Source organism: Nilaparvata lugens, chromosome 14, assembly GCF_014356525.2.
Source record: "Nilaparvata lugens isolate BPH chromosome 14, ASM1435652v1, whole genome shotgun sequence".
Classification (NCBI taxonomy): Eukaryota; Metazoa; Arthropoda; class Insecta; order Hemiptera; family Delphacidae; genus Nilaparvata; species Nilaparvata lugens.
Genome location: NC_052517.1, coordinates 17,961,413 through 17,983,703, shown reverse-complemented (window position 1 = coordinate 17,983,703; position 22,291 = coordinate 17,961,413). Strand labels below are relative to the sequence as shown.

The 22,291-nt window shown below is 32.2% G+C and overlaps 1 protein-coding gene across 1 annotated transcript in view; it reads left to right on the top strand.

Moving 5' to 3' along the window:
- LOC111044254 (calmodulin-binding transcription activator 2) overlaps positions 1 to 22,291 on the top strand; it is a 100,630-nt gene that overhangs the window by 61,892 nt on the left and 16,447 nt on the right. The window contains exons 18-23 of the mRNA XM_039441187.1: positions 1,967 to 2,121; positions 6,212 to 6,321; positions 13,223 to 13,339; positions 15,448 to 15,515; positions 20,425 to 20,447; positions 20,657 to 20,847. Of these exons, the coding sequence (XP_039297121.1) occupies positions 1,967 to 2,121; positions 6,212 to 6,321; positions 13,223 to 13,339; positions 15,448 to 15,515; positions 20,425 to 20,447; positions 20,657 to 20,847 (664 nt within the window). The remainder of the gene's footprint in view (positions 1 to 1,966; positions 2,122 to 6,211; positions 6,322 to 13,222; positions 13,340 to 15,447; positions 15,516 to 20,424; positions 20,448 to 20,656; positions 20,848 to 22,291) is intronic.

Here is a 22,291-nt window from a genome sequence, read left to right as displayed (position 1 = left end):
GAAAGTCCTTTTACTTCTATATAATAAGAGAGAGTAGGGTTGTGTTTGTTCGCATCAAAACATGTCAACTTGTGGATTGCATACCGGAAAAACGGGAATGATTTAGGTATCCAAATTTTGCACATAGATTCTTATAATATCAATCACGTGCACCTCGAAGCCCAAATTTCAATTTTCCAGAATTAGGCCTGATGTTCAAATTTCATTCATGGGACACGCAATTTCATACGTCATACATTGTTGTAAAATGTGTTTGTTTACAGGATGCTCATAGAGAAATTGATACACTGATAGCAATGTGTAGCAATATGTGTTTCGATTCAGGAAACTCATGTTTCGATACAGGAGTTTTGATACAAATGCTGGTAGCCTATGTATCAATGATACTGATAAGATGTTGCAGGACATAATATACAGATCACAGGCCAAAGCAACATAATAATTATATTATAAAGGAAAGAATTGGCTAGAAATTCACAAATGACGCATCACTACGTCTCAACTACTCAACTGATCAACTTGACATTTTGCAGATCGATTCTTAATTAACCGAGGATGGTTTCAAGCGTATTTTAAATTCTTTCAGAAGGTCAAGCTCTTAATTAGACCCTTGCGGAGCACGGGTTACCTGCCAGTTGTGAATAATTTATTGTAAATTTGCTAAATATTAGCCTATTTGCTAAATATTTAATTATCATTGAACGAAAATCCCAATTAAATGCTAAAAATCACCCCGAAGACTTCTGCTACTGCAAATATTGACAACAGGGCAAACAGCTAGATGGAAATTCGATGAGCGCTACTATACAAAAATTATTTGTCAGCACGGGAATCGAACCCGGTACCTCCTAATTGCCGGTCAGGAATGTTTACCCTTACAACAAACTGACAATCTCTGGATAGCAGCGCTCATTTTATACGAAGCCATAGCGGCCAGCCAGTCTACAGATGCAAATGAATAAGATATTGAAATTATTTAAATGCTAATTGATATCCTATTATATTAAGCGAGCAATTTCTGTATTTTTATTTCTGGTTATATATGAATATTTATGTTTAACGGATCTCGAAAACGGCTCGAAAACGATTTTCACGAAATTTGGAACAAAGTAGGTTTATGATTTAAAAATTCGATTGCACCAGGTCTCATCCTTGGAAAAACTCGCTGAACGACATTAAAAGGATAATTCATCCTTGGCTGAAACAGCTGTGGATAGTAAAAAAGTGAGTGAGCGAGTGAGAATGTGAAAAATCAGAATATCGCATCCCCAAAATTCATAAGATGACGTATTGCCAGCTGTGAAATATAAAACACGATCATTTTAGAGAATTGTGTTCTGTTTATCAATAGATAAAAATAACGAGCAAAGCCCGATATTGATCTATTTATGATAAAGGAAAAAACTGGCTTATACACGTAGGGGATAGGAAAATTATGTTTGACGCATCATAACGTCTGAACTATTGGACTGATTAACTTGAAATTTTGCATATAGATTGTCAATATTAGTCTTAATCACCTAGACAAGACTCACAGCTTTTATTTTTTATTTTTTCCATACTAGTTTATTTTTATTTTTATTAATTAAGTTGATAATGTTTTCACCTTGTTAATTATACTTTGATTATCTGATCACACAACTGGATACGTGATCAGTATAATTTCCAAGATACTATTTAATTTCTACTTTTGTAATTTGAGGAGGAAATAAATTCATTTATTTATTATTCATTTATTTATTCAATCAACGAGGGTTGGTTATAGGCCTATTTCATTACGTCAAGTTTTCAGTTTGTAAAGTTTTAAAATAGACCCGTGCGGAGCATGGGTTACCTGCTAGTTATTCATAAATTAGCATTTGAATAAATGCAACTTCTCATTAATTTCCATTAGTAAATAAATATTCATCACAAATTCATGAAAAATTCCAACAAAATATGTGTAATTTCAACTTTTGTTGCAGCCGGTACCTCGGACAGAACAGTCAACACCAGAAGCAGCAATAATCGACTGTTTAAACGGCAATCAGTTGACAGCGGAATACACGTTGAATCGTCAACGCCTGCACGAAACAGCTCTAAATCAACGTCAACTAGTCGAGATAACCCGAAACTGTCCAGGTTCGTTAAATTTTTCAATTAAAATTATTCATTTATCAATCAGTTTTTATCATAACGGCAATCAGTTGACAGTGGAATACACGTTGAATCGTCAACGCCTGCGTGAAACAGTTCTAAATCAACGTCAACTAGTCGAGATAACCCGAAACTGTCCAGGTTCGTTAAATTCAGCCAGTTTTTCAACTAAAATTATTCATTTACCAATCAGTTTTTATCATAACTTCTCCCAATCATATTACATTTATTATAAGTATGATCTGTAATGCCCATGGAATAAATAAATAAAATAAATAAATAAAATAAATAAAATAAATAAATAAATAAAATAAATAAAAAATAAATAAAATAAATAAAATAAATAAATAAATAAAATAAATAAAATAAATAAAATAATAAAATAAATAAAATAATAAAATAAATAAAATAAATAAATAAATAAATAAATAAATAAATAAAATAATAAAATAAATAAAATAAATAAATAAATAAAATAAATAAAATAAATAAAATAATAAAATAAATAAATAAATAAAATAAATAAATAAATAAAATAAATAAAATAAATAAAATAAATAAAATAAATAAAATAATAAAATAATAAAATAATAAAATAAATAAAAAAATAAAATAAATAAATAAATAAATAAAATAAATAAAATAAATAAAATAAATAAAATAAATAAAATAAATAAAATAAATAAAATAAATAATAAAATAAATAAATAAAATAAATAAAATAAATAAAATAAATAAAATAATAAAATAAATAAAATAAATAAAATAAATAAAATAAATAAAATAAATAAAATAAATAAAATAAATAAAATAAATAAAAAAATAAAATAAATAAAATAAATAAATAAATAAAATAAATAAAATAAATAAAATAAATAAAATAAATAAAATAAATAAAATAAATAAAAATTACGGCAATCAGTTGACAGCGGAATACACGTTGAATGAATTATTGCCAACGCCTGCGCGAAACAGTTCCAAGTCAACGTCCACTAGTCGAGATAACCCGAAACTGTCCATGTTCGTTAAATTCAACCAGTTTTTCTACTAAAATTATTCATTTACCAATCAGTTTTCATTACAACGGCTATCAGTTGACAGCATAATTTTAATTAATACTTGATATTTGAGTGTTTTCTTAATAAATTGTTGTTTTTTGTAGGTTTGTAGTAAGTCATTCTCAATTATAAAAAAATGGAATCATGAACAAATTGGAGTTTACAAACTATAGTGAGGTCCACGTTATAATGGCAGTGTTTGTTTAGCAATGGTATTGCTATCCTTGTCTATCATTCAGCAAAGCTGATACAGTAGCGCTATCTCTTTCTCGCTTTGCTCTGTTGACAGATTGTTTGTTAACAATGTAGAAAAATAATTAACAAAATATTTAATTTTTATTATGAAATCATTGAAAAATATAATATCTTGCTTGATAAAATATTATTGATTATTTTAAACGAGAATGAAAAGTTAATATTACATCATTACACTGGTATCAGTTACCCTTCATAAAAGGCATTGACAGGATAGAGGATCGGCAACGTTGTTCTCCTATCTTTCTCCACTGTCATTATAATTTTTTTTCTAGGTTTGATAAAATATGTCTCTTCCTGCACATTCTTTACTGTTTTTGATAATTTACAATTATAATCAAATTGTAGTTTAAAACAACAATATTTTAGTTCCATAAACTATGAAATCATACTTGATACTCCAGTGTTTTCTCAATGAATTGTTCTACAGATTTGATTGAAGTTTGTCCCTTTTTTATATTCTCCAATAATATAATGTTGTGTATCAGGTTGAGATGATACTGTATCATATTGTGTTGATACTGATTCATGTTGGGTTGATACTGTATCATATTGTGTTGATACTGTATCATATTGTGTTGATACTGTATCATGTTTGTTGATACTGTATCACTTGTGGTGATATGCCCTGGTAAAGGACCGTTATGTTGCAAATGTGAGTGTTAACTGAAGCCGATAGTCCTAGTAGTTGTTTTTGGTGAAGCTATGTGATGCTGGTAGTCTCTCATACTGTGCCCTTCTTACACTCTTACACTCCCAACAACACACTAATAATAGACAGTGTATAGGGTGTCTATGTTGCAAATGTGAGTGTTAACTGAAGCCGATAGTCCTAGTAGTTGTTATTGGTGAAGCTATGTGACGCTGGTAGTCTCTCATACTGTGCCCTTCTTACACTCTTACACTCCCAACAACACACTAATAATAGACAGTGTATAGGGTGTCTATGTTGCAAATGTGAGTGTTAACTGAAGCCGATAGTCCTAGTAGTTGTTTTTGGTGAAGCAATGTGACGCTGGTAGTCTCTCATACTGTGCCCTTCTTACACTCTTACACTCCCAACAACACACTAATAATAGACAGTGTATAGGGTGTCTATGTTGCAAATGTGAGTGTTAACTGAAGCCGATAGTCCTAGTAGTTGTTTTGGTGAAGCTACGTGACGCTGGCAGTCTCTCATACTGTGCCCTTCTTACATTCTTACACTCCCAACAACACACTAATAATAGACAGTGTATAGGGTGTCTATGTTGCAAATGTGAGTGTTAACTGAAGCCGATAGTCCTAGTAGTTGTTTTTGGTGAAGCTATGTGACGCTGGTAGTCTCTCATACTGTGCCCTTCTTACACTCTTACACTACCAACAACACACTAATAATATACAGTAGTCCACAACTTGATACACCTTCAATTATTGTATAGGAACTGTTATTCTCAAACTACAATTAACTAGTAGTTCTGTGAACAGTAGACCTCGCGCAGTTATAAACCGCAGCCTCCCCTTATACTGTCCATCAGAGTAAATCCTGTCTGTATGTCGTGTCGGCAAGATATCGGTGTGAAAACGCTGAAAATGGGAAAATGGCTGTTGGGGTTGGTGTATCAAAAATGCTAACATCAAAAGCTAATCTCCTTCAAGACATACTGGCAACAGGACAGCCCAAGTTCAAAGCAGAGAAACTTCGAGAGACAATACTATGTTATATTAGTTATTAATTGCATGCGTTATTGCACGCAATCAATAGTTCATTTATTTATTTATTCACAATAGAGACAACAGGTTTTCCCAAATATGTCTCCTTAACAATAAAAATTGTACAGATACAAATGAAAAAAGAAAAATATGATAAAAATAATACGAACTCATGCAATAATAAATAATACAAACAAAAAAATACCACCTATTTCAAAAATAAAAAATACAAAGATTCCAAATACTTATGAAAAAAGTAAAAATAAAACAAATTAAGAATTCAAAATTCCAAAACTTATAAAAATTAAAGAATATAATAACAAATAATGAACAAAAATTTTTCAATAGAATAAATAACATATATAACTGAACGACGTTAAACCATATGCACATCCACACTGATACACCAACTATTTATTTGATCAGATCATGCTTACACAAGATTCAATTATCATACTATAACACTTTCCGGAATTTAGCGTGAGAAAATTGGAAGACATCTAGGTGCCCAGACAAGCAGTTATAAGTTCTTTGCATCCTATTTTTAATAGTGCATAAAAATTACATTCAATGAGGCATGCAATTTATAGTCGTCTACACAGCAGCTGATTTTTCACCAAGTTACATTGAGATATTGAATTGCATGCGTCATGGCATGCGATTTATAATCCACTCAACAGCTGATTTATGATAAATAATTCTATAGTCCAATTTTTACTCTAATATTGGCGTATGGAGGAGGCTCCTTTTTCCTTTTTTATTATCCTCGAAATGCAAAATTTCCAAAAACCTAGTATATAGATCTACGTCGACGCGCAATTTGAAAAGGAACATACATACCTGTCAAATTTCATGAAAATCTATTACCGCGTTTCGCCGTAAATGCGCAACGTATAAAAACACTCAAACATTTAAACATTAAGAGAAATGCCAAACCGTCGACTTTAATCTTAGACCTCACTTCGCTCGGTCAATAATAAAAAACGCCTGTGCTACTCTTCTGTAAGTTGTGTAATTCTGAATGATTGAATAAATAAAATAAATTGATAAATTGAATATATTTTTTCTAGGTTTGACAGGAGTATGTCACTTCCTCTACATTCCCCTCTGTCAGGAACGGATTCAGCCTATGACAGTGCAATGTCAGACTCCCCTATCAGGAGAATGGACTTTGCTCTATGTAAGTACATGAATTTATTTACAGATTACATGAAATTTGTCCCTTTTACAATAATTTTATTCCACTCTTCCTTATATACAATGTTTGGAAAATGATGGAATTCAAATTGATTATCCGGCCAAAATCATATTAACTAATTAGCCTCTATGAAATGTATTTTTTCTTGATAATTAATTTCCAGTTTTTCATTTATACTCTATCTAATTTTCGAAAATTTTGTTCCAATTTATTATCCTATAGTAAGGTCCGCGTTAAGGTGCGCACAGATATACGCGCCGCGAACATGAACAATTCACTTTTAATCAGCTGATGCCAAGCTTTTTATATCTGTATCTTACCGTTTCTGTAAAAATACAGATATAGTCAGCTGATTAAAAGAGAATTGCTCATGTTCGCGGCGCGAATTGTATTTTAAACGAACATGAGCAATTCTCTTTTAATCAGCTGACTATATCTGTTTTTTTACAGAAACTGTAAGATACAGATATAAAAAGCTTGGCATCAGCTGATTAAAAGTGAATTGCTCATGTTCGCGGCGCGTACATCTGTACGCACCTTTATAATGGCAGTGTTTGATTAGCAATAGTATAGCTATTTATTTATTAGGTTAGCAAAAACAATACATTGATGAGAAAAGAAAAAACAGGCTATTGCCAAAAACTTCTTCAATTTCCTAATTTTGTCTCAAATTGACCAAATATTATACATAGGTTATGTCCATTCCAATTTCTACACCAAATCACAATCTGAAAATATAAACTAGAATAAAACAAACAATTGTGAATTTGGATAGATTGATAACAAAAATTTCATAAAAAGATGAAACAAACTTTAAATTCACAAAATAAAGAATAAAACCACTTAAATTTTGAGCTCGAAAATATTACGTTCACCTTAGCTACATAACAGCTATCCTTGTCTATCAAAGCGGATAGGGATATCTCTTCCTCGCTTTGCTCTGTTGCCAGATCGTCTTTTAACAATGTAGAGTCAATAATCAATTAACAAAATATTCCATCTTGATCATTAAAATCCATTATGAAATTATTTAAAAATATAATTTCTTGCTCAATAAAGTATAATTGATCATTTTAAACGAGAATGAACAGTTAATATTACATCAATAAACCTGTATCAGCTACCGTCTATAGAAGGCATAGACAAGACAGAGGATCGGCAACGTTGTTCTCCTATCTTTCACCACTGCCACTATAACGTGGACCTCACTATAGCAAAAATCATATTAACAAATTGGCCTCCATTAAATTTTCCCTTTATTTCAATTTTTCATAAGTATTACCATAGAGCAACAATAGAATAAATAGATATCCCATGGTATAGGGAATTTATGTCGCAACTTTTACTGTTATCTCAAGCCGATAGTTCACGTAGTTCTTTCCCATGCAGCTGTGTGACGCTGGTAGTCTCTCAAACTGTGCCGTTCATACACTCTCACCCCAACAAAACAGTAAAAATGTACAATAATCGACAGTAATCGGCTTGAGATAACAGTTAAAGTTGCGACATATAATCCCTATACGATTACTGTCGATTACTGTACATTTTTACTGTTTTGTTGGGGTGAGAGTGTATGAACGGCACAATTTGAGAGACTACCAGCGTCACACAGCTGCATAGGAAAGAACTACGTGAACTATCGTCTTGGGATAACAGTAAAAGTTGCGACATAAGCGCCCTATACCATGGGATATCTACTTATGCTATCGTTTCTCTATGGTATTACCTTCGAAAACGATGTTCAAATAATAATATTATCCAGCAAACATTAAAGTGATGTAGAAAGCGAAAAGGGGGGACCAGTTGTCGGAAGATTAATATGTCCAGGGCAGACAATATTGGGGTCAAAAATATCTATTTCGAGTTTGCAATCGATTATCATGCAGTAACATTTCCTTTGTTGGTCAGAATCGATTGAAAATTCGACTTTTTCGTCGATTATATGAACAGTCGATTATATGAACACATATAATGTTGCAGAAAAGGGACCAGTTGTCGTTATGAAGTTATAACATTGCCCTGTTTTTATGTTTAAATAGGCCTAACTCAGTGATTTTTCAAGATATCAATCTGAATTTTTTAAAATTGTTCTTTATAGTCTCCTTTATTGAGGAAAAATGATATCTCAAATTTGATTTATTGAGACAACTGGTCCCTATTTTGCTTTCTACATCACCTTTCATAAATTTATGAAATAGTCTATTTCATATTAAGAAATACCTACTTGAAATTTGTCCCTTCCATGATGTTTATTCTACTCTACTTTCTCATATATCTATTTCCAAATATTTGATATACTTTTTTCAATTATTCAACCTCCAATTTATTCAAAAAATGAAATAAATTTAAGAGGTAGCCATTTCATCCACAAGAACATACATAACTGTAAGTAACTGTATTTAATTGCAAATCTTAGTTAAAACATAGAAATAACTATACTATCTGCAAAATCATGTTGAATTTAGTCCATGCATTACAATTTGCTTCTAAATTTTGTGACAAATATTATAAAAAATTACTGCTATTCTATTCAAAAACAATTTACTCTACCTAAGCTACTTTTTTCAATAAATCAGAATTCTGCATGTGCTAAGATTAGAAAATTGTAGTCAGCAAAAATTTTGGAATCTTGACAGATTTAAGCAAATTTGAAAAAGTAAGCAAATTTTTGAATCTAGACTAGAAAGGCTTCATGAAATATGAACTTGGGTACAGTTTTCCACTTTCTGTGTATATCTTTTATAATTATTGTATATTGCAATATTTTTCTAATGTATTGTTACTAATATTGTTAAATTTTGCACTTTTTTGGAAACATTTCTAAATTTTCGATTTGCTTCAATATTTAAGCACTGTCACCTGCTCGAATTTTTGAGAATAATGATTAAAAAATTATTTTCTATTGGCTGACATAGATTGTATATCTTCAAATTAAAATAGCAAAGATATCCACTTTGAAATATTCTAGAGTAGGCTGAGCAAGTTTTGAAAAATGGGGTTTTGAGCAATTTTTTAAATTTGGCTGTATTTTCTTCAATTTTTCGAACAGACTTGATAGTTGCAATGAGAGCATTCATATACTCAGCATGATGCCTTTAAATATATGAATAGAATATACTTAGATAAATAAATTATTATATGCATTTTGCAAGCTTTATTACAGTTTATATACATTTCTAGAATTAACATTAAATTTATATACTACACTTGAAAATTTCTGCACACTAGGTTTCAAATTTAACATTTTATACAGTTTTCACATTTTTCAAAAATTTTAAAAATATATATTTTTTTGTATTTTGGATAGCTGAATACATTGCTGATGCATCTTGTCTTGCTTTTGATAAATAAATTTATTTTTCTACTTTTATTGATACTTTTGATAGTACTATTTTATTATATTATGCACTTAACATCTATTTCTATTCAATTCTACACAGAAGTTCTACATGCTCAATTCAAGTAAACTGTTTAAACGACATAAAAAATGATAAATCATAATATAAAGTAGATAATTTATGTAAAAATTTATAATTGAAAAATAACAAAGATAAAATCAATCACTCAGAACCTACATTGATTAATAATAATTAATATTACAAAAAATATTAAACTAATTGATCAATGTACAATGAAGAACATAAAATATGTTTATAACTATACAAACATTAATTTTTGATAGAAACAGTAACATTTAAAAAAAACTTCAATTGAATTTTTCATCGATCAATCAACCAACATTAATCACTAAACCGAAAAACCATTCAATCAATAAATAAATAAATAAATCAATAAAAGAGTACATGAACTTAATAAATAATGGAATTCATAAATCAATCGATGAATATAAATAGAAAAATCAATAGATTTTGTTATTAATGTTGAGAAATCCTTGCCTAAATATTGTATATCATCACTAAACAAATACATGAATCTATATAAAATATAAATAACGGGGCACCGAGCTTGGCTCGTTATTTCTATTTATTGATAAACAGAACACAATATTCTCTAAAATGATCGTGTTTATATTTTACAGCTGGCTATACGTCAGCTTATGAATTTCGGGGATGCGATATTTTGATTTTCCACAGAATCACTCGCTCACTTTTCACTATCCACAGACGACGAAAGTCTCAGCTGTTTCAGCCAAGGATGAATTATCCTTTAAATGTCGTTCAGCGAGTTTTCCCAAGGATGATGCCTAGTGCAATCGAATTTTTATATCATAAACCTACTATGTTCCAAATTTCGTGAAAATCGTTAGAGCTGTTTTCGAGATCCGTTGAACATAAATAGCCAGACATAAATATAAATAACCAGATATAAAATTTCAGAAATTGCTCGCTCAATATAATAGGATTATAATGTATAATTATTGTTATTACCAATAATTGACAAAAATAATTACCAACTAAATTTCAAATTCAAAATTAAAATAATGCGCAGATGATGTAAAAATGGATACAACTGTTCCACATCTCCAAAGGCAACAGGTAGATAAAAGTGATAAATTTTCAAATAGATAAATGGAATAAATTTTTGAAAAATAGTAAATTGTTAAGGGCAACATGAATGTAGGTATGAATACAATGTATCTTCAAATAATTAAAACAAAACTATAAATTTATATAAGGACTAGCAGGTAACCCGTGCTCCGCAAGGGTTCAATAAAAATTAAAATTCCCGGGCTAATAAATAATTTTTGAATAGTAGCGCTCATCGAATTTCTATCTAGCTGTTTACCCTGTTGTCAATATTTGCAGTAGCAGAAGTCTTCGGGGTGATCTACAGCATTTAATAGGGATTTTCGTTTAATAATAATTGTTCAATTAAAAACTTGACTAACTGAAAACTTGACCCACTGAAATCTTGAAGAATTCAATATAGAACTTTAACCATCCTCGATAAATAAATAATCTATTTGCGAAATGTCAAGTAAATTAGTTGAGTAGTTGAGACGTGATGATACGTCATTCGTGAATTTCCTATCCCCTACGTGTGTAAGCCAGTACTTTCCATTTATATTATATATAGATCAGCATTCTTGAATACATGCAATTTACATCTGTAAATTATACACGTGAAATTCTAACCTTATCTTGGACTGTGTCATCACTTATAAACTTGAAAGAAAAGTGGTACAATCAATCCGTCTCTTTATTCAAATTATACATCAAAATGTACATCAATGCGTCTTTCATCATTTATTATTTTCAACAAAATAATAAAGTAAAAAACAAAACAAAATACATCAACAATAGGTAGTCTAAATACAGTACCTACCTTACATTAGGAGTTAGCTCTATAAAGCTGCGTTTACACCAAAGTTATTAACAACATGTTTATTCTTCCGTCCTTATAGATTCCATTAGATTAAACGGAACTTGACAAACACATATGTTCATCATGTGTATGATAAGTTATGTTCAATCTAATAGAATCTATAAGGATTAAGTTATTAACATTTTGTTATTATTATTATTAAACGAAAATCCAAATGAAATGCTGTAATTCACCCCGAAGACCTCTGCTACTGCAAATATTGACAACAGGGTTAACAGCTAGATGGAAATTCGATGAGCGCTACTATACAAACATTATTTGTCAGCCCGGGAATCGAGGAGGTACTACTGGGTTCGATTCCCGGGCTGACAAATAATTTTTGAATAGTAGCGCTCATCGAATTTCCATCTAGCTGTTTATCCTGTTGTCAATATTTGCAGTAGCAGACGTCTTCAGGAAGATTTACAGCATTTAATTGGGATTTTCCTTTAATAATAATTAATTCATTAGCATTTAAATAATTGCAATATCTCAGTAATTTCCATTTGTAAACATTTTGTTAATAACTTTTGTGTAAACGCAGATTAAGGCTGTGCAAAGGCTAAAAATAAACTTTTTACTGGTGATATTTTTCAAAGTTTTTCGATTCGTATAACATCAAGCTATCCAAATAAAAAAGTTCTCTCAGAAAAACATTTTTTCCCGATCATTGCTTTTTGAGATATGAGCGCCTAAAGTTCAAATTTTTGGGACAGAACATTTCAAATTCGGTAAGAGATAAATCCATGAGATTCAGAGGATAAATTCTTCATAGTATTGTTGATTCAATAAAACAAAAATGTTTTGAAAATATTGATTTTTGAGAATGTTATGCAATCTACTAAAAATTACCAAAAATAACTCAACAAATAGATTTCTGGTAAGTTGAATAACTTTATCAAAAATGGATATTTTCGGAAAATTTTTGTTTTATTCAATCATCAATACCATGAAGAATTTATCCACTAAATCTCATGGATTTATTTCTTACCGAATTTGAAATGTTGTCCCAAAAATTTGAATTTTAGGCGCACATATCTCAAAAAAGTAATGATCGGAAAAAAATATGTTTTCCTGAAAAAACGTTTTCATTTTGATAGCTTGATGATATATAAATCGAAAAACTATGAAAAATATCACCAGTAGAAAGTTTATTTTCAGCCTTTGCACACCCTTAAGTGTACAATTCCATTTCCACGATATACTTTTTAAACCTTGTTTTTAAACCACAAGGACTACCTACCTTATTATTTTATCAACCAATGCTATTATATCAGTGTCATTTGTATCTTAAATAAATAAATGAATAAAATGAAAATATCTAGAGTCAATTAACTGAATTCAATTTTTCTTAGTCCAAAGACATAGAAAAAATTGAGTATTTTTGAAAATATCTAGAGTCAATTAACTGAATTTAGTTCTTCTCAGTCCAAAAAATATTCTAAAAATTGAGTATTTCTAAAACCAAGAGCAGACTAGTGAAGCATTGAAGCAAATCGGAGACAGGTTGAAGATGGAAAATAAATAAAAAAATTGTTAAAATTTGAAAACTCTACAGTTTTACAAGGTGAGAGCTCACTACCTAACCTGCAAATAGATGCCGCTTTGAACCAAGACAGTTTTGGTCAGCTTGATATGAATATATCCGATGAAGACCAGTCTTCAAATGTGTCAGGTACGTCTTCAATTATTATGACTTTTTCCGTTTAAAAATTTCTTGGATTATTCATTTCTTTCTCTAAATTGCTGCTAAATTGTTATAAATAAATTTCTTCCTTCCATCCTTGAAATTAATTGGATCTTGTATTTGTCTTATACAAAAATTATGTCTTCTAAATGTATGTCTTGTAAAATGTATTTATGTCTTCTGAATGTATTCCATGCCTCCTGAATTATGTAAGCTATAGTTTCTTGTTAAAAAGTCTTTGAAGTCTAAAGCTGGGCTTACACCAAAGCTATTAACGAAATGTTAATAACTTAATCCTTATAGATTCTATTAGATTGAACGGAACTTGACAAACACATAATTATGTTCATCATGTGTATGATAAGTTATGTTCAATCTAATAGAATCTATAAGGATTAAGTTATTTACATTTTGTTAATTACTTTGGTGTAAACGCTGCTTAACACCCGGTTGCACGAAAGATTGCCAATTTTTAACCCTGATTAAATGTCACAAGAATCAATCTAATAGAATCTATTGATAGAGATATTTGATATTTTGATATTTGATAGTTATTCAATTCATCTTACATTGCCAGGTCTGGCATTTCACAATTATAAAATTGAACAAAACAAACAAAAAATAACACTTCTAATTTTTTTAAATACAATACATAGTGAAAAATATTAGTGGAAATTAATACAATTGATGATAATAATGTAGGCTAATCTATTGGATGGGCAGAATTTGAAGGGAAGGGGGGAAGGGAAAGTGGGAGGATATTAAGGCTTGGTGAGGGGTAGGGATGTAGAATAATTATAGAGAATTATGGATATGAAGGAACCCGGATTTTCGGTGGGGTTCCGCCTTCTTTTTAGAAAAACCTTCCGTGATTAAACTTTAATAGGCATTTGTGCAATCTAGTGTAACAATTCTTGAAATTCTTGAAACGGGACAGGTATGTCTTGAGTTATATTATTTTCAAGTAAGACTGTCTTTATTCTGTATCTCCCTTTCTAAATGTCTCTCTAATAATGCATTTGAAAAGTATTTTAAAGCTGGGTTTACACCAAAGTTATTAGCAAAATGTTAATAACTTAATCCTTATGGATTCTATTAGATTGAACGGAACTTGACAAACACATATGTTCATCATGTGTATAATAAGTTATGTTCAATCTAATAGAATCTATAAGGATTGACTTATTAACTTTTTGTTAATAACTTTGGTCTAATCGCAGCTTTAAGGTCTTTGGTGTCAATATTTTGTTTTCAAACCAATAAAATCTATAAGGAATCTATAATCTATTGGTGTAAACCCAGCTCAAGTCTAAAACGTATTAAAAATATTGAAACGTGCCAAGTTTGAATTGTATTTTGTCTTTTTTGTGAAAATGTGTTGAAAATTTATTTTGATGTGATAAGGTCTTCAAATGTGAACTTTTCGTTCAAAAGTTCTTAAGGACTGAAAATGTTGTGAAGTGAACAACTACAAGACTCAATCTATTTGGGACTATGTGTAACCTTATCTAAATTTGGGAGAGGAATAGCACAAGGTTAATTTATTTTTTCTCTCCCTACCATTCTAATGATGTACTTATTGTATTAATAAATGAATAAAGTACATACTATAGGTACCTTATTGATAGGTCTGTCTTGAATTGTGTTTTTTCTATAAAATTTCGTGAACTAAATATTTTTAAAGTTATTGAAAAGTCTTTGAAAATATTAAACGTTTCGAAATTCAATTGTTATGTCTCGAAACACGTCTTCTCTATTTGAAATCTCCCTAAATATCGTTTGTTGTTCAAAGACTTGGAAATCAGATAAGTTTTGAATTAAGTATTTTTCTGTGTAAAAATGTCCTGAATTTATTTTTCTATTTGTTAATACAATTTTACAAGTCATATGAATATGATCTGGAAAGAACAATTTGCATAGCCCAAAACTATTCTGTTCCCAAATTTTGGTTTATAATAACATAATTTGTCAACAATTATTATTTGTTGAACAGAATCAATGAGTGGGGATTAATCCCACTGAAATTCTAATTAATTAGTTGGGGCTTTAGCTCCCAAAGTAAAGAAAAAATGTTAATTTTTACTGTTTTTTTTCAGGGGAGCAAGAAGTACGAGTCTTAACACTGGCTGAACAGATCATAGCCGCCATGCCAGATAGAATCAAGGTAAAATTATTATTCATCTATTCCACTAAATTTATATATTAATGTATAAACAACTGGAAGAATGAATTTGAATTAGTAAAAAAATTATTCATTCACTCGTTTATCAATTGATAACAAATGAAGTTGTTCATTCATTCAAATACTTAGTGAATTCTGAAAAAAAACTAAATCTAAATTTCCACATTTTGAAAACATGTAGAAAATTGAACCCACCAGCATTGAGAAAAGATAGCCTAGCATAAGAAGATATCCCAAGGCTTGTAGAATTAATTCAAAGATTTGTATCAAATCATGGTGTTGTGTATCAAGTTGAGATGATACTGTATCATATCGTGTTGATACTGTATCATATTGTGTTGATACTGTATCATATTGTGTTGGTACTGTATCATATTGTGTTGATACTGTATCATATTGTGTTGATACTGTATCATTTATGGTGATATGCCATGGTAAAGGACCGTTAGAGAAAAGTTAGCATAAGAAGATATTCAAAAGGTATAGAGAGTTTATGTTCCAAATTTCAACGTCAACTCAAGCCGATAGTCCTAGAAGTTGTTTTTGGTGAAGCTATGTGACGCTGGTAGTCTCTCATACTGTGCCCTTCTTACACTCTTACACTCCCAACAACACACTAATAATAGACAGTGTATAGGGTGTCTATGTTGCAAATGTGAGTGTTAACTGAAGCCGATAGTCCTAGTAGTTGTTTTTGGTGAAGCTATGTGACGCTGGTAGTCTCTCATACTGTGCCCTTCTTACACTCCCAACAGCACACTAATAATAGACAATGTATAGGGTGTCTATGTTGCAAATGTGAGTGTTAACTGAAGCCGATAGTCCTAGTAGTTGTTTTTGGTGAAGCTATGTGACGCTGGTAGTCTCTCATACTGTGCCCTTCTTACACTCTTACACTCCCAACTACACACTAATAATAGACAGTGTATAGGGTGTCTATGTTGCAAATGTGAGTGTCAACTGAAGCCGATAGTCCTAGTAGTTGTTTTTGGTGAAGCTATGTGACGCTGGTAGTCCCTCATACTGTGCCCTTCTTACACTCTTACACTCCCAACAACACACTAATAATAGACAGTGTATAGGGTGTCTATGTTGCAAATGTGAGTGTTAACTGAAGCCGATAGTCCTAGTAGTTGTTTTTGGTGAAGCTATGTGACGCTGGTAGTCTCTCATACTGTGCCCTTCTTACACTCTTACACTCTCAACAACACACTAATAATAGACAGTGTATAGGGTGTCTATGTTGCAAATGTGAGTGTCAACTGAAGCCGATAGTCCTAGTAGTTGTTTTTGGTGAAGCTATGTGACGCTGGTAGTCTCTCATACTGTGCCCTTCTTACACTCTTACACTCCCAACAACACACTAATAATAGACAGTGTATAGGTGTCTATGTTGCAAATGTGAGTGTTAACTGAAGCCGATAGTCCTAGTAGTTGTTTTTGGTGAAGCTATGTGACGCTGGTAGTCTCTCATACTGTGCCCTTCTTACACTCTTACACTCTCAACAACACACTAATAATAGACAGTGTATAGGGTGTCTATGTTGCAAATGTGAGTGTCAACTGAAGCCGATAGTCCTAGTAGTTGTTTTTGGTGAAGCTATGTGACGCTGGTAGTCTCTCATACTGTGCCCTTCTTACACTCTTACACTCCCAACAACACACTAATAATAGGCAGTGTATAGGGTGTCTATGTTGCAAATGTGAGTGTTAACTGAAGCCGATAGTCCTAGTAGTTGTTTTTGGTGAAGCTATGTGACGCTGGTAGTCTCTCATACTGTGCCCTTCTTACACTCTTACACTCTCAACAACACACTAATAATAGACAGTGTATAGGGTGTCTATGTTGCAAATGTGAGTGTCAACTGAAGCCGATAGTCCTAGTAGTTGTTTTTGGTGAAGCTATGTGACGCTGGTAGTCTCTCATACTGTGCCCTTCTTACACTCTTACACTCCCAACAACACACTAATAATAGGCAGTGTATAGGGTGTCTATGTTGCAAATGTGAGTGTTAACTGAAGCCGATAGTCCTAGTAGTTGTTTTTGGTGAAGCTATGTGACGCTGGTAGTCTCTCATACTGTGCCCTTCTTACACTCTTACACTCTCAACAACACACTAATAATAGACAGTGTATAGGGTGTCTATGTTGCAAATGTGAGTGTCAACTGAAGCCGATAGTCCTAGTAGTTGTTTTTGGTGAAGCTATGTGACGCTGGTAGTCTCTCATACTGTGCCCTTCTTACACTCTTACACTCTCAACAACACACTAATAATAGACAGTGTATAGGGTGTCTATGTTGCAAATGTGAGTGTTAACTGAAGCCGATAGTCCTAGTAGTTGTTTTTGGTGAAGCTATGTGACGCTGGTAGTCTCTCATACTGTGCCCTTCTTACACTCTTACACTCCCAACTACACACTAATAATAGACAGTGTATAGGGTGTCTATGTTGCAAATGTGAGTGTCAACTGAAGCCGATAGTCCTAGTAGTTGTTTTTGGTGAAGCTATGTGACGCTGGTAGTCCCTCATACTGTGCCCTTCTTACACTCTTACACTCCAACAACACACTAATAATAGGCAGTGTATAGGGTGTCTATGTTGCAAATGTGAGTGTTAACTGAAGCCGATAGTCCTAGTAGTTGTTTTTGGTGAAGCTATGTGACGCTGGTAGTCTCTCATACTGTGCCCTTCTTACACTCTTACACTCTCAACAACACACTAATAATAGACAGTGTATAGGGTGTCTATGTTGCAAATGTGAGTGTCAACTGAAGCCGATAGTCCTAGTAGTTGTTTTTGGTGAAGCTATGAGGTTGACGTTAATCAATGAGGTTGACGTTAATCAATGAGGTTGACGTTAATCAATGAGGTTGACGTTAATCAATGAGGTTGACGTTAATCAATGAGGTTGACGTTAATCAATGAGGTTGACGTTAATCAATGAGGTTGACGTTAATCAATGAGGTTGACGTTAATCAATGAGGTTGACGTTAATCAATGAGGTTGACGTTAATCAATGAGGTTGACGTTAATCAATGAGGTTGACGTTAATCAATGAGGTTGACGTTAATCAATGAGGTTGACGTTAATCAATGAGGTTGACGTTAATCAATGAGGTTGACGTTAATCAATGAGGTTGACGTTAATCAATGAGGTTGACGTTAATCAATGAGGTTGACGTTAATCAATGAGGTTGACGTTAATCAATGAGGTTGACGTTAATCAATGAGGTTGACGTTAATCAATGAGGTTGACGTTAATCAATGAGGTTGACGTTAATCAATGAGGTTGACGTTAATCAATGAGGTTGACGTTAATCAATGAGGTTGACGTTAATCAATGAGGTTGACGTTAATCAATGAGGTTGACGTTAATCAATGAGGTTGACGTTAATCAATGAGGTTGACGTTAATCAATGAGGTTGACGTTAATCAATGAGGTTGACGTTAATCAATGAGGTTGACGTTAATCAATGAGGTTGACGTTAATCAATGAGGTTGACGTTAATCAATGAGGTTGACGTTAATCAATGAGGTTGACGTTAATCAATGAGGTTGACGTTAATCAATGAGGTTGACGTTAATCAATGAGGTTGACGTTAATCAATGAGGTTGACGTTAATCAATGAGGTTGACGTTAATCAATGAGGTTGACGTTAATCAATGAGGTTGACGTTAATCAATGAGGTTGACGTTAATCAATGAGGTTGACGTTAATCAATGAGGTTGACGTTAATCAATGAGGTTGACGTTAATCAATGAGGTTGACGTTAATCAATGAGGTTGACGTTAATCAATGAGGTTGACGTTAATCAATGAGGTTGACGTTAATCAATGAGGTTGACGTTAATCAATGAGGTTGACGTTAATCAATGAGGTTGACGTTAATCAATGAGGTTGACGTTAATCAATGAGGTTGACGTTAATCAATGAGGTTGACGTTAATCAATGAGGTTGACGTTAATCAATGAGGTTGACGTTAATCAATGAGGTTGACGTTAATCAATGAGGTTGACGTTAATCAATGAGGTTGACGTTAATCAATGAGGTTGACGTTAATCAATGAGGTTGACGTTAATCAATGAGGTTGACGTTAATCAATGAGGTTGACGTTAATCAATGAGGTTGACGTTAATCAATGAGGTTGACGTTAATCAATGAGGTTGACGTTAATCAATGAGGTTGACGTTAATCAATGAGGTTGACGTTAATCAATGAGGTTGACGTTAATCAATGAGGTTGACGTTAATCAATGAGGTTGACGTTAATCAATGAGGTTGACGTTAATCAATGAGGTTGACGTTAATCAATGAGGTTGACGTTAATCAATGAGGTTGACGTTAATCAATGAGGTTGACGTTAATCAATGAGGTTGACGTTAATCAATGAGGTTGACGTTAATCAATGAGGTTGACGTTAATCAATGAGGTTGACGTTAATCAATGAGGTTGACGTTAATCAATGAGGTTGACGTTAATAGTTTTTTTCTTAGTCTATATTATGTAAATATCATCTATAGTTTTGCTGTATTTTAAGCTATTGTATATAAGTGTATAAGCCAGTATATATTGTAATCTACATAAATAAAGTACTCAATCAATCAATCATCATCATCATCACCAGATTTTTAACTTAAATATGTGTAACGCTAGTTCGCCTCCATGGTGCACATTGGGTAACGCTAAATGGACTAGCAAATAATGGCGGTCAGACAAACTTATGTTCTCCTGACCAAAAACTACACAACATCTCAAAGAATTTGGAAATATACAGTGTATATCTAGGCATTTGAGACTCATGAGCTATTGTATTTTTTGTGTATCTGCCACATGTTGAATAAATGAATAAATAAATCATCCCTCTTACTCATTACCCACGCACAAGCCTTAGAGCTTTTGTGGACATCACCCACAGTATTATTAATTATTATTATAAAAAAATGATTCTTAATTCATATTCAAATTATTTTATTCAAATTAAATAATTAAATTCAAATAAAATAATTTTGAATAAATGCTATATCTCAGTACTTTCCATCTGTTATAATATTATGTTTTATAGGCCTAGATCTAATAAAACAATTTGAGAATCTAAAATGTTCAATTATTTTCTCTTTTTGCAGATACTATGATGTCGCCACTCCTGCATCTTCTCTCTCTCCAGCTTCATCTTCTTGTCTCCCCTCTCCTTCTCCTTCCACATTCCCCCTCCCTGATTCGCCCTCTCCTCCCCCCACCACTGCCGATTTCTGCGAGTTCTTCCACGCGTCCACTAGTCCCTTCGAGAAGGATTTCTCCAATTTGACATTGTCAGGTAAATTCAGTTATTCGAAATTAATCAATTTCTCCAATCTGACAGTGTCAGGTAGATTCAGTTATTCGAAATTAATCAATTTCTCCAATCTGACATTGTCAGGTAATTCAGTTATTCGAAATTAATCAATTTCTCCAATCTGAGAGTGTCAGGTAAATTCAGTTATTCGAAATTTATCAATTTCTCCAATCTGAGAGTGTCAGGTAGATTCAGTTATTCGAAATTTATCAATTTCTCCAATCTGAGAGTGTCAGGTAGATTCAGTTATTCGAAATTAATCAATTTCTCCAATCTGACAGTGTCAGGTAGATTCAGTTATTCGAAATTAATCAATTTCTCCAATCTGACAGTGTCAGGTAGATTCAGTTATTCGAAATTAATCAATTTCTCCAATCTGACAGTGTCAGGTAGATTCAGTTATTCGAAATTAATCAATTGGTATGATTTCTCCAATCTGACAGTGTCAGGTGTATTAACCTTCCGGTAGTCGCGCCCTTCTCAATCACACGAGCAGTCGCGTGTTGTATTTTGTACAACATCCAATTTTCCAAGTGTTATGTACTCTGTTTACTGTCAAAACATATTAATTTATTGTATAATTACTTTTTCCATATTCTTGGATTATTTTATGCCTATGAAAATTTGGATGATTACCATTTCATAGCCCAATAAGGTACACCAAGCAAAGCCATCAATTCTGTGTTATTGGTTCGTTTACAGTCGCCGTATACAGTCTTTCCCTATGTTATGCACTGTGGCGACTAAATGGCACCTAAAGACTGAACCATTGCTCGGTTGATACTGCAACTCAGTGGAGTGATGGGTGGAAAGTTTTGGAATGCATAGGTGACTCATTCACTGACACCACCTCATTCAATAGTTTTGTGCAGCAAAGAAACCAAAACTGTTGTACTTTTTACAACAGCGCGACTGCCGGAAGGTTAAGGTACTAGAAATTAATTAACTGATATGATTTCTCCAATCTGACAGTGCCAGGTAGATTGAGGTATTCGAAATTGATCAGTTGATATGAGATATATAGCAATATTTGAGAAAGTTATACAATTTACTAAAAATGACCAAAAAAACTCAACTAGAATTCATTTTTGGTAATTTTTTGTAATTGAATATCTTTCTCAAAAAATTAATATTTTCTGAAAAATTTGTTTTATTCAATCTACAATACCAAGATGAATTTATCCTCTGAATCTATGTGACGCTGGTAGTCTCTCATACTGTGCCCTTCTTACACTCTTACACTCCCAACAACACACTAATAATAGGCAGTGTATAGGGTGTCTATGTTGCAAATGTGAGTGTTAACTGAAGCCGATAGTCCTAGTAGTTGTTTTTGGTGAAGCTATGTGACGCTGGTAGTCTCTCATACTGTGCCCTTCTTACACTCTTACACTCTCAACAACACACTAATAATAGACAGTGTATA